Below are 19359 nucleotides of genomic sequence, written 5' to 3'. Positions count from 1 at the left end.
TTTTGTAGGGCATATGAAATTGCTCACATAACAGTTGATTTGTGAATGTATATTTCTTATTAGTTGTCAGGTAAGAACTCAGTAATACATAAATATTCAAATTATTGTCCAGGGGACAGAAATGCATTGTTCTCAGAACACAATGGCCCACATTTATCACAGCTGCTGGGTTTCAAGTAAATTTTAGTAAGGTCTTTTTCAGACGTGTTTTCCATCTGTGAGTTGTCCTTGTTCTTGGACGACACGCGGACAGCACATGGATCAATTGTAATTAATGCACTTATGGACATCAGTGATTTTCCACATGAACCGATGAACCTTGCAGCATGTATTGTTTGGGTGTGAATAGTGTTTGGCCAGTAAAGGACAGTCCCTGCACAATAGTGTATGAAATACAGACAAGCGCACAGAGTGAATCACGTCTGCGCTTTATAGACCTGCCAGCCCTGTTTTTTAATACGACCCTCTGGACCGAACCTGAAGAAGGTAGTTGGAAATATTTGTGACAAATTTATTAAAAAGATAAATGCTACTCCATAAAGTTTGAGGCACAGATTTTGTGTCATTTTGGTTGTGATTTAATAAATCTGACCTTAACCATGTCACCTTAGGAGATGAAACCCACTTTTCTCATAATTTTCCAAATTGAACAAATAACAACAAAATTAAGAAATTTTGCTAAAAATGCTACACATCATCATTTGCAACATGTCACCTGTGACGTTTATGTTGAAAACTTGCATGACCTGCTTAGCAAATGTAGACCAATGAGCACTGGCGGACATAGATGGAAAAGGACCTGTGTACAAGAAAAGTATATGGGCTCTTTACAGTCCAATAACTCATCACAATGCAAAATTCTCCCTGTCTTGGAGGTAGAAATGGACCCCGATATCCCTTGGGCCCCTGTGTGGCTGCACAGGTTGCACCAATGGTATGTCCGGAACTGTCAGTCAGCCTCAATTTTTTAAATCTATTGCAGAAAAGAAGCAGAAGGGTTGCCCCTAGCAAACAAACAGATGATCACTTTCTTTATCTACTGTGTGCTAGGAAAATAACTGCTCGAATGGGATTGCATTGTGCTGGAAGAATACATAATGAAAACACCCAAGGCAACCAATCAGAATCAAGGTGTCGTTTTTTGTAGCACAGTTTAAGGCTGAGAGCACACGTACTTTTCTGCCCTGCGGATTTTTCCGCGCAGAATTGAAGAAATCCGCAGGTCAAATGACCTGCATTTTTCCTGCGCATTTCTTCCTTTTTTCTTGCGGTTTTCTTGCAGTTTTTGTGCAGTTTCCCCCTGTGGATTTGGAGAATGGAGCAGGTGGAAAACTGCACAAAAGAAGTGACATGCTGCATATTTTGAACCACAAGAAAACCGCGCGGAAAAATCCGCAGCGTCTGCACAGCGTTTTTTTTTTTCAATTGATTAACATGCTACTGTACATCACAATGCGGATATGCAGCGTTTCTGCGCAGGAAAATTTGCTGCGGATCTGCTGGAAATCTGCATCATGTGCACATGGCCTAAAAGATAAGAGCAGTGATCTGATTGGCAGTTATGGAAACACCAGAATTTTTATTTAGCACGCTCATAAATAAAACCCAATAATCTGTTCTAGACAATTATAAATTCTAGGGGAAGTGGCAACACAAGTAAATGACTAAATAGTTACCTGACTCATTTCTTATATTTTAGTACTGCAAATATTTGAGGGATAAAGTCTGCAACAAAAACATTTGGTTGTCAAATAAGTTTGTAGGAGTAACAAAAAGCATTCATGTTTAGTCTGAGAGGTACACAACGTTCTCATTACCTAACCAGGCTAAAAGAAAGCATCTATGGAAGGAGAACTCAAAGGAAGCTCTGATAGAAGCTCTGTTACCGCTCTAGACCCAGTGTGTAGCCAGTAACTGCTAAGAAATTCTGCCTCTCAGCGCCTTCTAGTCTGAAATGAACGCTTGACTGACTTACAGCTTGACAACCAAATGCTTTTATTAACCCCTTCCCAATCAAGCGATTTTACATTTTTGCTTTTGAGTTTTTTTTTTAAACTGGTTTTTGTTTTAACTTAATTTGATTGCTTCTAATTGCAATTTTTTGCAGCAAATTAGCATCTGAAATACCGCAGTTCTCATGCCTCATTTTTCTTCTTTACGTTTACCAATCGGCTTAATTTTTTTACATTTTGGTAGAAAGGACTTTTATGGATGCAGTGATATCCCATATATGCAGGTGCTTCTCACTAAATTATAATATCATCAAAAAGTTAATTTATTTCAGTTCTTCAATACAAAAAGTGAAACTCATATATTATATAGAGTCATTACAAACAGAGTGATCTATTTCAAGTGTTTATTTCTGTTAATGTTGATGATTATGGCTTACAGCCAATGAAAACCCAAAAGTCATTATCTCAGTAAATTAATACTTTATAACACCAGCTTGAAAAATGATTTTAAAATATGAAATGTTGGTCTACTGAAATGTATGTTCAGTAAATGCACTCAATACTTGGTCGGTGCTCCTTTTGCATCAATTACTGCATCAGTACAGCGTGGCATGGAGGCGATCAGCCTGTGGCACTGCTGAGGTGTTATGGAAGCCCAGGTTGCTTTGATAGCTGCCTTCAGCTTGTCTGCATTGTTGGGTCTGGTGTCTCTCATCTTCCTCTTGACAATACCCCATAGATTCTCTATGGGGTTAAGGTCAGGCGAGTTTGCTGGCCAATCAAGCACAGTGATACTGTTGTTTTTAAACCAGGTATTGGTACTTTTGGGAGTGTGGGCAGGTGCCAATTCCTGCTCGGGAATGAAATTTTCATCTCCAAAAAGCTTGTTGGCAGAGGGAAGCATGAAGTGCTCTAAAATTTACTGGTAGATGGCTGCGCTGACTTTGGTCTTGATAAAACACAGTGGACCTACACCAGCAGATGACATGGCTCCCCAAACCATCACTGATAGTGGAAACTTAACACTAGACCTCAAGCAGCTTGGATTGTGTGCCTCTCCAGTCTTCCTCCAGACTCTGGGACTTTGATTTCCAAATGAATTGAAAAAAAAATAATTTCCTTGTGGAGAGTGTCAATGACTGCCTTCTGGACATCTGTCAAGTCAGCAGTCTTCCCCATGATTGTGGAGCCTACTGAAACAGACTAAGAGACCTTTTTAAATGCTTAGGATGCCTTTGCAAGTGTTTTTGTTAACTTTTCTAATTTACTGGGATAATGGCTTTTGGGTTTTCATTGGCTGTAAGCCATAATCATCGCTTTTTTTTCTTCGCTGTCATCGCAGTCACCATATTAAGGCGCTTTGTGTCCGGAGCGGAGAGGCCGAGGCTGCTCATGATGTCGGAGCAGGCGGCAGTCGTTCATGACCTGGAGGATGATGATGAGTAAGATGGAAAGCTAAATTACAAACCTCCGCCCCCAAAATCTCTTCAAGAAATCCAGGAGCTGGATAAGAACGATGAACGTTTAGAAAAGTACAAGAAGTCACTACTGGGAGCAGGGCCAGTGGTCACAGACCCAAATGCTCCAAATGTGACAGTCACTCGCCTCACACTAGTCTGTGATGCAGCGCCCGGACCCATCACAATGGATCTCACTGGAGACATAACAACCCTGAAAAAAGAAGCGTTCGCTCTGAAAGAAGGTGTTGAATACCAAGTGAAAATCTGCTTCAACGTAAATAAGGAAATCGTCTCTGGGCTGAAGTACGTGCAGCACATCTACCGCGGGGGGGTGAAAGTCGTTAAAGCCACGTTTATGGTGGGAAGTTTCGGCCCTCGACCCGATGAATACGAGTTCTTGACGCCTTTGGAAGAACCTCCGAAAGGAATATTAGCTCGAGGAACCTATCACAACAAGTCGTTCTTCACCCACGACGACAATCACAATCATCTAAACAGGGAGTGGAACCTGACCATCCGCAAGGAGTGGAGCGAATAACGGACTGAATCTAATGCTACAATGTTACTCCATGGAAACCATCAGCATGGATGATACCAATGCGCTTCACAAAGCACATATTAGCCAATGCCTGCATCCACCACTAGGGGGAGACCTGTGTGCAGCTCATATCAGAAGGGATATTAGCTCAGTGGTTAGCACTGCAGCTCTAGGGCCCTGGGTTCAAATCGTACCAAGGACAACATCTGCAAGGAGTTAGTATGTTCTCCCTGTGTTTGCGTGGGTTTCATCCAGGTTCTCCGGTTTCCTCCCACATTGGGAAATTTAGATTGTGAGCCCCTTTGGGGTTAGGGATGATAATGTCTGTAAAGCGCTGTGGAATTAATGGCGCTATATAAATGAGTAAAATAAATAAATAAATAATCATGAACATTAACAGAAATAAACACTTGAAATAGATCACTCTGTTTGTAATTACTCTATATAATATAGGAGTTTCTCTTTTTGTTTTGATGAACTGAAATAAATTAACTTTTTGATTATATTCCAATTTTGTGAGAGGCACCTGTATGTATATATATAAGTTTAAAAAACTTTTTTTACATTATTATGTGGTCCACTTAGGGAATTTGAATCTGCAATAATCCAACTGCTTGTGCTGTATACTGCAATACCACAGTATTGGTGCATGTAGCAAATCTCACAGTCTATAATGAAGCTCAAGCTCAGGCTTCAGCAGTTCCCTTGCTTGCTGCCATAACGGGTTACTGGCATCCTGGTGATTGTGCTTTTAATACCAACATTCCCATCTCCAAGATATTTCACAATATGTAGTAGGTGAAGTAATAATAATATTAGAAAATACCTTTAATGGATTGGACACCTTAGTTACAGCAATGCCCGGCACATGAGGTAAGTGACATAGGAAATCACAAGACCTATACTGCATTTCTAATTGAAGGTATTTGCAAATATTTTTATTATTATTATACCTACTACATATTGGGATAGGATCTTGGAGATGGGAGTACGTCTTTAACCCTGCTCTACTCGCTGCTGTTAGAGGCAAATGGTGGTTATGTATCACAGCTAGTGTTGAGCATTCCGATACCGCAAGTATCGGGTATCGGCCGATACTTGCTGTATCGGAATTCCGATACCGACTTCCGATATTTTTTCAATATCGGAATTCGGCATCGGAATCGGAAGTTCAGTTGATTGACGGCCTGACGTCATCATGATGCGCGGTGTGTGCGCATCATGATGCGCCGTCATTTCGGGCCTTCCGGGGGTCTCTGCCGGCCTGCCGGGGGGCTGTGCCGGCCTGCCGGGGGGCTGTGTGGACTGCCCGGGGTCTGTACCGGCCTGCCGGGGGGCTGTGCCGGCCTGCCGGTGGTCTGTGCACCCTGTGGGGGTCTGTACCGGCCTGCCGGGGGGCTGTGCCGGCCTGCCGGGGGGCTGTGCTGATGTCCGGGGGTCTGTGCAAGCATCGTCCGATGGGACTACAAGTCCCATCGGGCGATGCCTGCTACCATGACAGTGATTGACACATTAGCCAATGATGGGACAGTAGTAGTCCCATCATCCGGCTAATGTGTTAAATGTTAAAAAAAAAAAAAAAAAAAAAAAATACTACATGCATGCTACATACATACTACATGCATGCTACATATATACTACATACATACTACATACATGCTACATACATACTGCATGCTACATACATACTACATACATACTACATACATACTACATATATACTACATACATACTACATACATGCTACATACATACTGCATGCTACATACATACTACATACATACATACTACATACATACTACATACATGCTACATACTGCATGCTACATACATACTACATACATACTACATGCATGCTACATACATACTGCATGCTACATACATACTACATACATACTACATATATACTACATACATACTACATACATGCTACATACATACTGCATGCTACATACATACTACATACATACTACATATATACTACATACATACTACATACATGCTACATACATACTGCATGCTACATACATACTACATACATACTACATACATACTACATACATGCTACATACTGCATGCTACATACATACTACATACATACTACATGCATGCTACATACATACTACATATATACTACATATATACTACATACATACTACATACATGCTGCATGCTACATATATACTACATGCTACATACATACTACATATATACTACATATATACTACATGCATGCTACATACATACTACATACTACATATATACTACATACATACTACATATATACTACATACATACTACATGCATGCTACATACATACTGCATGCTACATACATACTACATACATACTACATATATACTACATACATACTACATACATGCTACATACATACTGCATGCTACATACATACTACATACATACTACATATATACTACATACATACTACATACATGCTACATACATACTGCATGCTACATACATACTACATACATACATACTACATACATACTACATACATGCTACATACTGCATGCTACATACATACTACATACATACTACATGCATGCTACATACATACTACATATATACTACATATATACTACATACATACTACATACATGCTGCATGCTACATATATACTACATGCTACATACATACTACATGCATGCTACATACATACTACATATATACTACATGCATGCTACATACATACTACATACTACATATATACTACATACATACTACATATATACTACATACATACTGCATGCTACATACATGCTACATACATACTACATACATACTACATACATACTACATGCATGCTACATGCATGCTACATGCATGCTACATACATACTACATGCATGCTACATACATACTACATATATACTACATGCATGCTACATACATACTACATACTACATATATACTACATACATACTACATATATACTACATACATACTGCATGCTACATACATGCTACATACATACTACATACATACTACATACATACTACATGCATGCTACATGCATGCTACATGCATGCTACATACATACTACATGCATGCTACATACATACCACATACATACTACATGCTACATACATACCACATATATACTACATACATACAATACATTCATACAATACATACATAGACATACAGTACATATAACATAGAGTAACATACTTACCAATACTTGTCACATTGTTCCCCGAAGCCATTGTCTATTCCGGGATAAATATTAACATAACAAACCACAAAAATACTCACCCACGATCCGAAGCAGTCCACGAGTGTGTCCCACGACGATCTTGGGTAGAGAACTGCAGCATCAGATGATGCTGCCGTTCTCTACGGGCTGTAGGAATCCAATGACGGAAGGTAGGTATCCTTCCGCACTGTATTCCTCCGCCACTTAAAAAAAAAAAGTCCCTAGTCTCACTTTATGCCATTGCTGTGTGGGAATTTCCCACACAGCAATGGCATAAAGTGAGACTAGGGACTTTTTTTTTTTTAAGTGGCGGAGGAATACAGTGCGGAAGGATACCTACCTTCCGTCATTGGATTCCTGCAGCCCGTAGAGAACGGCAGCATCATCTGATGCTGCAGTTCTCTACCCAAGATCGTCGTGGGACACACTCGTGGACTGCTTCGGATCGTGGGTGAGTATTTTTGTGGTTTGTTATGTTAATATTTATCCCGGAATAGACAATGGCTTCGGGGAACAATGTGACAAGTATTGGTAAGTATGTTACTCTATGTTATATGTACTGTATGTCTATGTATGTATTGTATGAATGTATTGTATGTATGTAGTATATATGTGGTATGTATGTAGCATGTAGTATGTATGTGGTATGTATGTAGCATGCATGTAGTATGTATGTAGCATGCATGTAGTATGTATGTAGTATGTATGTAGTATGTATGTAGTATATATGTAGTATGTAGTATGAATGTAGTATATATGTAGTATGTATGTAGCATGTAGTATGTAGCATGCATGTAGTATATATGTAGTATGTATGTAGTATGTATGTAGCATGCATGTAGTATATATGTAGTATGTAGCATGTAGTATGTATGTAGCATGCATGTAGTATGTAGCATGTAGTATGTATGTAGCATGCATGTAGTATATATGTAGTATGTATGTAGTATGTATGTAGCATGCATGTAGTATGTATGTAGCATGTAGTATGTAGCATGCATGTAGTATATATGTAGTATGTAGCATGTAGTATGTATGTAGCATGCATGTAGTATATATGTGTTATGTATGTAGCATGTAGCATGCATGTAGTATGTATGTAGTATATATGTGGTATGTATGTAGCATGCAGTATGTATGTAGCATGCATGTAGTATATATGTAGTATGTATGTTGCATGTAGTATTTATGTAGTATGAATGTAGCATGTATGTAGTATGTAGTATGAATGTAGCATGTATGTAGTATGCATGTTGTATGTATGTAGCATGTAATTTTTTTTTTTTTTTTTTTTTTTTACATTTAACACATTAGCCGGATGATGGGACTACTACTGTCCCATCATTGGCTAATGTGTCAATCACTGTCATGGTAGCAGGCATCGCCCGATGGGACTTGTAGTCCCATCGGACGATGCCTGCACAGACCCCCGGAGCCTGCACAGACCACCGGCAGGCCGGCACAGCCCCCCGGCAGGCCGGCACAGCCCCCCGGAGCCTGCACAGCCCCCCGGCAGGCCGGCACAGCCCCCCGGCAGGCCGGCACAGCCCCCCGGAGCCTGCACAGCCCCCCGGCCGGCCGGCACAGCCCCCCGGCAGGCCGGCACAGCCCCCCGGAGCCTGCACAGACCACCGGCAGGCCGGCACAGACCACCGGAGCCTGCACAGACCCCCTGGCAGGCCGGCACAGCCCCCCGAAAGGCCCGTACAGACCCCAGAGAGGCTGTACAAGGGCAGGAAAGGGTTTTTCTTATTCCGATACCGGAAGTCCCATAGACTTGAATGGGACTTCCGGTATCGGAATCGGCGATACCGATACTTTTTTTAAAGATCGGCCGATACCATCCGATACGATACTTTGAAGTATCGGACGGTATCGCTCAACTCTAATCACAGCCATTATCTACCAGGAAACATGCAGCTTAGTTTCCTAACTTGTATCAAATAAGGGGACCTGACATATGATGTATTAGTACATCATATGGTGGGAAGGGGTTAAAGTAAAACTCAGCAAAAAAATAGTCATTGTTAGGAAACAACTGAGTGATCATGCAGATATCCCACCACTGCCGCCAAGTTGTCAGGAACCAGGAGTCTTGGGACTTGAACCTTCTAAGGGTCAAGTCCCAAGAGGTGATTAGCAAGGACAGTAAGAAGTGCAAAAAATGTTTTAAAAAATATGAATAAAAAATAAAGCAAAAAATATAAAAAAAAATTAAAAAATACATATATTTAGTATCACTACATTTGTAAAAGTCCATCTATCGTAATATCAAATAATTTAATCTGATCAGTAAGCAACGTAATAAAAAAAAATCGAAATGCCAGAATTACGTTCTTTTGGCCTCTGCAATATTTCAATATAATGCAATAAGAGGCGATAAAAACATTGTACCAAAATGGTAGCAGTGAAAATGTCAGCTCAAGGGCAAAAAATAAGCCCTCATATACAGAAAATTTCAAACATTATGGGTAGGGATAGGTGGATCGGTGAAAGTTTGGGTTCTATATTTCTATCCTGTAAACCTCTCAAAGTCACTTCAAATGTAATATGGTCCCTAAAAAATGGCTTTGTAAATCTTGTTGGAAAAAAGAGAAATTGCTGGTCAACTTTTAACTCTTAACAAAAAAAATTTGTTTAAAAAATTGTGCTGATGTAAAGTAGACATGTAAGGGAATGTTATTTATTAACTATTTTGTGTGACATATCAATCTGATTTAAGGGCATAAGAATTCAAAGTTTGAAAATTGCAAAATTTTCCAAATTTTTGCCAAATTTCATTTTTTCTCACAAATAAACACAAGTTATATCGAATAAATTTTACCATTGTCATGAAGTACAATATGTCATGAAAAAACAGTCTCAGAAACAGTACGTTCCAGAATTATAACCTTATAAAGTGACAGTGGTCAGAATTGTAAATTTGCCTTGGTCATTAAGGTCAAAATTGGCTCAGTCATTAAGAGGTTAAAATACCCTTCTATTTGCCCAAAAAGGAAGCCCAATACACCACCAACAATTGAAAAACAATAAAATCCCTCTTCTAGACCTGACTTTCGCATCTTTCTGCATGATTTGTGGCTGCTGGACAGGATGAATACATGTGAGGAATGCCTGTTTGTTAGGAAATTCCCACATGTATTGAGGCTGTCTAGCAGCTACAAATCATGCAGCTGCTTCGACACAAACTAAATCTCCGAGCACGCCAAAATACTCGGAGGACACCAGAGCAACGAGTATACTCGCTCATCACTAATAACGAGAATGGCGCCCCTGCTCCTATAAGTATGTCGATATCCAATAAAAACAGACATAGCACAGATGTCCCGCATGTTTAATGATTGCAAGCCGCAATCTCCTCCCGCAGGTCAAAAATGATATTACCGTTGTCATTTCTTTCCTGTCATGTGATCTGGTGGAGGGGGAACAATGTTGCATCACTTGCTGGTTAAGTATATACCAGGTATAAGCAGAACAAACTCTTCATTTTTTACTGCCTCAAAAATTCCCATGTGCACATACCCTAATTGAGTTCTTTTCCTTTTTATAGAAGTTTTCTTTTTCTATCCATTTATATTTTCTATAAGAACACTGCACTGTGTACTGTGGAAATGTTGGTTTCTAGCTGTGAAGACACAGTAAATTTAGATTTGTTTGGAGAAAGATGCTGTTTTTATTTTGAGACATTTTCGTTTTGAAGTTTAGGGAAAATAAGGCTCGCTTGTTTTACCAGTTCAAGTCTAGAAGTTATGTTCTACGCGAGTCTCAGAGAACATCAATCTGCTAAACATTAATATTGACTGAAGCCTCTGCATATTTTTATATTCAAACATTTTTGTAAAGAGTAGGTATTAAAGCTATTCCAGTTGTATAAAACATGCCTAAATGAATGTTTTGACAGGCAAGATGTGTCATTTCCTTTGTTACTTTCCCTTTGCTGAGTGAGGATGTGCATTATCACTTAAGCACCTACACATATCCTGGTCTGTATCCCCACATTCAATGCCAAAAGGATTAGTCAGTGGATAGAGTGACAAACTTCACTTGACCAAGTGTTTTATAAAAGTTGTTTCATAGCAAAGTTCAAAAAGGACACATGTCCATCAAGTTCAACCAGGCGATGGGAAAGTATAAGGGAAAAAGGGGCTTATGTTCATCCGTAATACATGACCCTACTCACCCTAAAGAGAAAATACTTCCCTCCTGATCCTGAATGTTGAACAACTGGATCAATGTTCATAAGAATAACTTTATACACATACATACATAATTATTTATGTTGTTCTTTTTTAATTAGTAACATCAATATAAACATAAACTGGCCTCTAGTTCCCTATTATTCTGGTCTTTTATTTAAAAATAAAAACAATGAAAATGTTCCCTAACAAGAATACTGACTGTGCTTACGGGGAATCAGCTTGAAAGGATAGAGACCTCAGGCATAGCTATCTTTGAAAATGTGCAAATAGTTAAACAAATTAGTAATTTATGCATCTTTTTTTGAAAGTCATTTTATAGCTAAAGAAGGAAGTTCCATGCATGATAATATATATATTTATTTTACTCATTTATATAGCGCTAACATATTCCGCAGCGCTTTACAGTTTGCACACAAACACGGGGAGAACATACAAACTCCTTGCAGATGTTGTCCTTGATGAGATTGTCTAGGGTTGGGTAACAGGAATGTTTTAAAGGGAATCTGTGAGCAGATTTTGGGTACCGCATCTAAGAGTAGCAAGATATAGGAGCAGAGCGCCTAATTCTAGTGATGTATCACTTAATTTACTGGTTGCTGCAGTTTTGATAAAATCACTGCTGCAGATCTAGCAGTTCTCTGAATGCTGAGCTCTGTATCACCCCATTCATACCATTGATTGGCAGATTTCTGTATGCACTGCTTAGGCAGAAAGCTGCCTGTCAGTGGTGGAGGTGGGGTAATACAGAGCTCATGAAAATACAGGACTACATGGCAGCAGGTTTACTAGTCAGATTAGGTGGCAAAAACTTTATTATATCAATGGCTAATATCCAGCAACTATCACTGTTCTCTTGCTCTGTATCTGATGGTAGAGCAGGAGCAAACAAAGACCAACTCTCACTTCCTGCAATTTTTTTTGGCAGTCCTGCTGCTAGATACAGATTACACTTGACAACAGGCAAGAGACACCTAGAGGTCAGCAATGTTAGAGTGAATTTTCAAGGGTAATTCCACATCACTTTCATATAAAGCGATTTGCAGTATACTTAACACATAAACTAACATATGTGATTAAGGCCTGTTTCACACTTTCGTTTTTTTACATCAGTCAAAATCCGCCAATTTTAGAAAAAAACAGATCCGTCAAAAAAGGGCCGGATCCGTTTTTTCCCCCATAGACTTACATTAGTGGCGGATCTTGACTGACGGTCGTATGTCCCACCCGTTTTTTGACGGATCCGCCAAGATTTTATCGTCTCCCGGGCGGATGAGACAGACACTGCAACATTTTTTTTCCTTGACGGTCCGTCATTTTTAAGTGCGCATGCCCGGAAGCTTTACTCCAGAAAGCATTTTAACCATGAAATGTCGTACCGGGAGCGGCGAAAAAATCTCTCTCTCTCTCTCCTTCCAGACCACTGTCGCTTTAAATTTGCTGCACTTCTCATCTTAGGCGGATCCGACCAAATTAGCATCCGACCAAATTAGCATCCGCTGACATCCGTATGTCACAACGGAGGCGGTTCCGTTAATTTTAGTTTTTGGCGGATGTCAGCTGTCTGCCAACAACGGAAGTGTGAAACAGGCCTAAGATGTCTGAAATTACATTGACTATGCAAATCTTTTTCTGCAGCAATTTATTTTCCTACAGGAGAACCATGTAGATTAAGCAAAATATTAGATACAGTTTTCTTATTTCTTTAGAAGATATCTATTTGAAATCAATACTTGTAGCAGTCATTCTACAGGTCTTGCATTATTTGCATCTTACTAGTTAATTTGGCATCTTCAAAGGGTTGACGATGGAGACAGAGGAGTAGTAAAATATATAGTTACATTCTCATTGTAAACTTATACAAACTATGTTACCATATACCATAGTGTTTTGGTTAGAATCTCTACAGTTCATTCCAATTTATTGGTTTATTCAGTATTTTATTTCTACTTATTGACAATAAAATATCTACTTCTGTCTCTACAGTGTGAAAGGAGCAGATCCTGGCAATGGGATCCGAGTCTTTGTACCAGATATTGGCATGTTTATTGCCAGTTTGGCCACTTGGCTGTTTTGCAAAAAACTTGTCCAAAAATCATTGACTGAGGAAGATGCACAGTACAACGCACAGTTTGTAAATGAAGAATTGGTGAGTAGACATTAATTTCTTGCTTTATCATCATATAAACTGTAACTCTGAAGCAGAATATGAATGAAAATAACCAGTTACAATCCATACAGTATGTATTCACATGTAAAAATTCTTTAAATGATGTGAAAAATTCAGTAAACTGGACATCATTTATCTCTGCTTTTTTGTTATTTGTATCAGACTTCTATTAAAACAGTTCTTCATTTTAACTCTGCACTACCACAGGTCTCTGTGTTTATAGTGCTGTGCTAGTTATTTACTAGCTACTTATTTAATATTTATTTATAATATTTATTAAATGTATTCGAAAATTATTATACTGCTGCCTTATGCCACATGGTATTTTATACATAGGAAGGAGAGAAGTCCGGCTTTCAGGATAGCGCTGTTCCAGTCCAAAGTTCACAAGGAGTTAATCCAAGGACCAAGCAGTGATTATAACTTTCTTTTTATTCCATAAACTCTACGCGTTTCGTGTACACACTGTACACTTCCTCAGGAGCAAAGTTACACTGGCATCACATTCCATTCTCCTTATATACTAACTCACCCAGGAAGTGAGGTAGGTGCTCATTGCACTTAAAAAAATTCACACATAACTATCAACATAATGTAAAATCACAAAAATCACTAAAATTCATCTATAAAACACACTTCTATAAAAACACACATATGTAAAACTTCACACTAGAAAAAATGTAAAACATTATAATAAAATTATGATTATACTCGATAAAAATCTAAAATTTTTGGTACATCATATCAATTAGCAGAACAACATACACAAATCTCTTATATAACCGCACTTATATTTTCCTTTCAGTATTAACCCTTCATTCAACATATTATACTTTTTACTTTCCTTATATTTCAGGCAGATGATCATATACTAATTAATGTATGTTCTCCTATGCGGATTCGATCCTGCACGGCAGACCCATGCTCTGCACTCAAGAAACGTTTCTGTTCTCTCAGCCAAAGGCTCCACATCTCCAGACCTGTCAGTTCCTTTTCAAGGCACCAGCCAACTATTCCAATCATAAGAAAATACCGCCGATTATATCTCTTTATATGTTAGCGATAGAAACAAAATCAAAAAATTAGGAATATTTTACAGGATCATTGGTCTGTTCTTCTTAATGATCCAGTGTTGGGGAGTATGCTACCAAATAAACCAGGACTAACCTTTAAAAGATCCTCTACTCTTAGAAATATACTGGCCCCCAGTCGCCTGAAAAAAGAAAAAATTAGGGATGAACAATGCAAAAAACCAGGAGTCTTTAAATGTAATACCGCTCGGTGTCTGTGTTGTGGCATGATTATGCATAATATGACCACATTCAGATCAATTCAGAATAATAAGGTGTTTGATATAAAGTTTTCCCTGAATTGTAAAAGTAGTTTTGTGATATATCTGATAGAATGCGAATGTGGTTTACAGTATGTGGGTAAAACCACACAAGAACTGCATAACCGCTCTCCTGCTGTCTGTCTATGAAGGACACACAGTGCATCACCCAGCTTTGCACATAGACTTGCCTCTGCACCTAGCATTCACATGGTATGTCCATCCACCCAGCTCTCCTGCTCTCCTGCTGTCTGTCTATGAAGGACACACAGTGCATCACCCAGCTTTGCACATAGACTTGCCTCTGCACCTAGCATTCACATGGTATGTCCATCCACCCAGCTCTCCTGCTCTCCTGCTGTCTGTCTATGAAGGACACACAGTGCATCACCCAGCTTTGCACATAGACTTGCCTCTGCACCTAGCATTCACATGGTATGCCTTTCAGCTAACCCCAGCTTACCCCAGTGTTATTTATGACCTTGTTTACTCTGGCTTGATCATATACATCTGGTCCACTCTTAAGTGTCTGGCCAAGAAGAGCAGAGACCACTCCTCTCTGCTTCACACCTGACTGCACTTAGTTGTACATATATTGCAGAGCACAAGTCTGCATAGACTTCAGTCTGCATTGTGATTGCTATAAGTGTGTGCTAGAAGTGTGAAGATTAATTTAAGAATTAAAACCAGAATTGGAACTGAAGGTAACTGGACACAGTCACTGTAAACAATGTTTCTGTTTGTTTTCACTTCCACCCCTATAATCCTTCACTTTCTGCTAATTCCCCTAATCCCTACTCCTAGTAAGGAACTGTTCATCTCTTCTTCAATCCTCCCCATCCACCTCACCTCCGCCTCAAAACTGTTCCTTAACATACAATCCTCTGTCTCCAAACACAGACAGCCCCCTCATGCCCTCTCCTGCTCCCACCTGCTAACACTTTCTCTGCTCCTTCTCACTGCTGGTGATATCTCTCCAAATCCTGGTCCTCCTCACCACATTCCCACAGTCATTTCTACCTCCCATCCACACTCTATCACAACCTTCCGTAACCTCTCCAACCTTATACCCATTCACCCAGCCCCCGCTTCCCCAGTCCCACTAACAGGAGCTCTGTGGAACGCTCGCTCTGTCTGCAACAAGCTTTCCTACATCCATGATCTTTTTGTTACTACCAAACTCTCCTTCCTCGCCATCACCGAAACCTGGCTCACCCCTTCTGACACAGCCTCTCCTGCTGCACTTTCGTATGGCGGCTTCCACCTTTCTCACACCCCAGCCCCAGCAGCAAACATGGTGGAGGAGTTGGTTTTCTCCTGTCAGATACCTGCTCCTTCACCCCAATCCCACTGCCACCCTCTGTTACCCTCCCTTCCTTTGAGGTGCACTCTGTGCGCATCTACTCCCCCTCCAACCTCCAACTGGCTGTCATCTACCGCCCCCCAGGGCCAGCCACCACCTTCTTTGACCACTTCACCACCTGGTTACTTCATTTCCTTTCCGCGGACATCCCTACCATCATCATGGGCGACTTCAACATCCCCATTGACACTTCCCTCTCAGCTGCCACTAAACTTCTATCTCTCACTTCCTCCTTCGGCCTCACTCAATGGTCTTCTACAGCCACCCACAAAGATGGCCACACACTGGACCTCATCTTCACCCGCCTCTGCTCCCTATCTAACCTCTCTAACTCACCTCTTCCTCTCTCTGACCACAACCTGCTCACATTCTCTTCCCTCTTCACTCCATGTCTACAATCCCCACCCCACAAACTTTCACACCATCGCAGGAATCTTAAACACCTTGACCTACACTCATTCTCTGAATCCCTCCTCCCTCTTACAGATATAAGTTCCTTACACAATGCGGATGACGCTGCCGCTCTATATAACACCACAATAGCTGTAGCTTTGGAATCCGCTGCCCCACTTACACATACCAAAACTCGCAAAATCAACAGACAGCCCTGGCACACCAGCCTGACCAAAGAGCTGAGGCGAGCTTCCAGGGCTGCTGAGCGCAGATGGAAAAGATCCCACTCCAACGAGCACTTCATCGCATTCAAACAGTCTCTCACTACTTTCAAGACCACACTCGCCACAGCTAAACAAACCTACTTCTCATCTCTCATATCCTCCCTGTCTCACAACCCTAAACAGTTATTCAACACCTTCAATTCTCTCCTCCGCCCCCCAGCACCTCCTCCCTCCCCACTCATCTCAGCTGAAGACTTTGCCTCATTTTTCAAGCAGAAAATTGATAACATCAGGGACAGTTTTGGTCAACAACCCCCAGAGCCCTTCCTCCCGACTTCCCAGCCCTCCACCTTCAAAACCAATTTTTCCACCATTACAGAAGATCGACTCTCCACTCTACTCTCAAGATCACATCTCACCACCTGTGCACTCGACCCGATCCCATCCCACTTCATCCCAAACCTCACCACAGTCTTCATCCCAACCCTAACCCATCTCTTCAACCTATCACTAACAACTGGTGTTTTCCCCTCAAGCTTTAAACATGCCTCCATCACACCTATCCTCAAAAAGCCCTCTCTTGACCCATCCTCTGTATCTAGCTATCGCCCTATATCACTTCTCCCATACGCCTCCAAGCTACTGGAACAACACGTCTACCTTGAACTGTCCTCCCATCTCTCTTCTTGCTCCCTCTTCGACCGCTTACAATCTGGCTTCCGGTCACAGCACTCCACTGAAACTGCCCTTACTAAGGTCACCAATGACCTCTTAACTGCCAAGAGCAAGCGACACTACTCTGTCCTCCTCCTCCTGGACCTGTCGGCTGCCTTTGACACAGTGGACCATTCCCTATTATTACAGACCCTCTCATCCCTCGGCATCACAGACTTGGCCCTCTCCTGGATCTCATCATACCTAACAGACCGGACATTCAGCGTCTCCCACTCACACACCACTTCCTCACCTCGCCCCCTATCTGTCGGAGTCCCACAAGGTTCAGTCCTTGGGCCCCTGCTGTTCTCTATTTACACCTTTGGCCTGGGACAGCTCATAGAATCTCATGGTTTTCAGTATCATCTTTATGCTGATGACACACAGATCTACATCTCTGGACCAGATATCACCTCCCTACTAACCAGAATCCCTCAATGTCTGTCCACTATTTCATCCTTCTTCTCCACTAGATATCTGAAACTCAACATGGACAAAACAGAATTCATCATCTTTCCCCCATCTCACGTGACCCCCCGTACGAACCTATCAATTACAGTAAATGACTGCCCACTCTCCCCAGTCCCACAAGCTAGCTGCCTCGGAGTAATCCTTGACGCTGATCTCTCCTTCAAACCACATATCCAAACCCTTTCCACTTCATGCCGACTTCAACTCAAAAATATTTCACGCATCCGTTCATTCCTCACCCAAGAATCTGCAAAAACCCTAGTCCATGCCCTCATCATCTCTCGCCTTGACTACTGCAACCTCATGCTCTGTGGCCTCCCCTCAAACACTCTCGCACCCCTCCAATCTATTCTAAACTCTGCTGCCCGACTAATCCACCTGTCCCCCCGCTATTCCCCAGCTTCTCCCCTCTGTCAATCCCTTCACTGGCTCCCAATTGCCCAGAGACTCCATTACAAAACCCTAACCATGACATACAAAGCCATCCACAACTTGTCTCCTCCATACATCTGTGACCTCGTCTCCCGGTACTTTCCTGCACGCAACCTCCGATCCTCACAAGATCTCCTTCTCTACTCCCCTCTTATCTCCTCTTCCCACAATCGCATACAAGATTTCTCTCGCGCATCACCCCTACTCTGGAACTCTCTACCACAACATATCAGACTCTCACCTACCATCGAAACCTTCAAAAAGAGCCTGAAGACCCACCTCTTCCGACAAGCCTATAACCTGCAGTAACCACCGATCGACCAAACCGCTGCACGACCAGCTCTACCCTCGCCTACTGTATTATCACCCATCCCTTGAAGATTGTGAGCCCTGGGGGCAGGGTCCTCTCTCCTCCTGTACCAGTTATGACTTGTATTGTTTAAGATTATTGTACTTGTTTTTATGTATACCCCTCCTCACATGTAAAGCGCCATGGAATAAATGGCGCTATAACAATAAATAATAATAATAATAATAATAATGAATTCGCACAGACACAATATAATTGAAGGTTTTATGTTCCATGGAGTATCAAAACATTGCACTATAAAACATGGGAAGAAACCATGTATTAAAGTGGCCCCAATTGATTATGTTTCAGAAGACACTGTGAACAGGAGTGTCATTCTGATGAGAAAGGAAATTTACTGGATTCATAGGTTGCAGACTCTGCAACCATACGGTTTAAATGAAATATCTGACATCTTTAAATAATTTTGGTGCTCTGCATATTTGTCTGCTAAGGATTAGAGTAGTATTGGCATCTGATAATTGTGTGATGTCCATGCTATAACATTACAGCAAGGGAATGATCATATCGCTAACATATAAAGAGATAT

General features: G+C 41.0%; 1 protein-coding gene and 1 pseudogene across 1 annotated transcript in view; both read left to right on the top strand.

The window, feature by feature from the left end:
- Positions 1–19359, top strand: part of PIEZO2 (piezo type mechanosensitive ion channel component 2) — a 438513-nt gene that overhangs the window by 113755 nt on the left and 305399 nt on the right. The window contains exon 4 of the mRNA XM_073550976.1: positions 13350–13512. Coding sequence (XP_073407077.1) covers positions 13350–13512 — 163 coding nt within the window. The remainder of the gene's footprint in view (positions 1–13349; positions 13513–19359) is intronic.
- LOC141053752 (rho GDP-dissociation inhibitor 2 pseudogene) lies at positions 3343–4118 on the top strand (annotated as a pseudogene).

This window comes from Dendrobates tinctorius, unplaced genomic scaffold, assembly GCF_039654945.1.
Source record: "Dendrobates tinctorius isolate UK_male_01 unplaced genomic scaffold, ASM3965494v1 ptg000171l, whole genome shotgun sequence".
Taxonomy (NCBI): domain Eukaryota; kingdom Metazoa; phylum Chordata; class Amphibia; order Anura; family Dendrobatidae; genus Dendrobates; species Dendrobates tinctorius.
The sequence above is the reverse complement of the archived record's forward strand: the minus strand, read 5'-3'. Positions and strand labels throughout refer to the sequence as shown.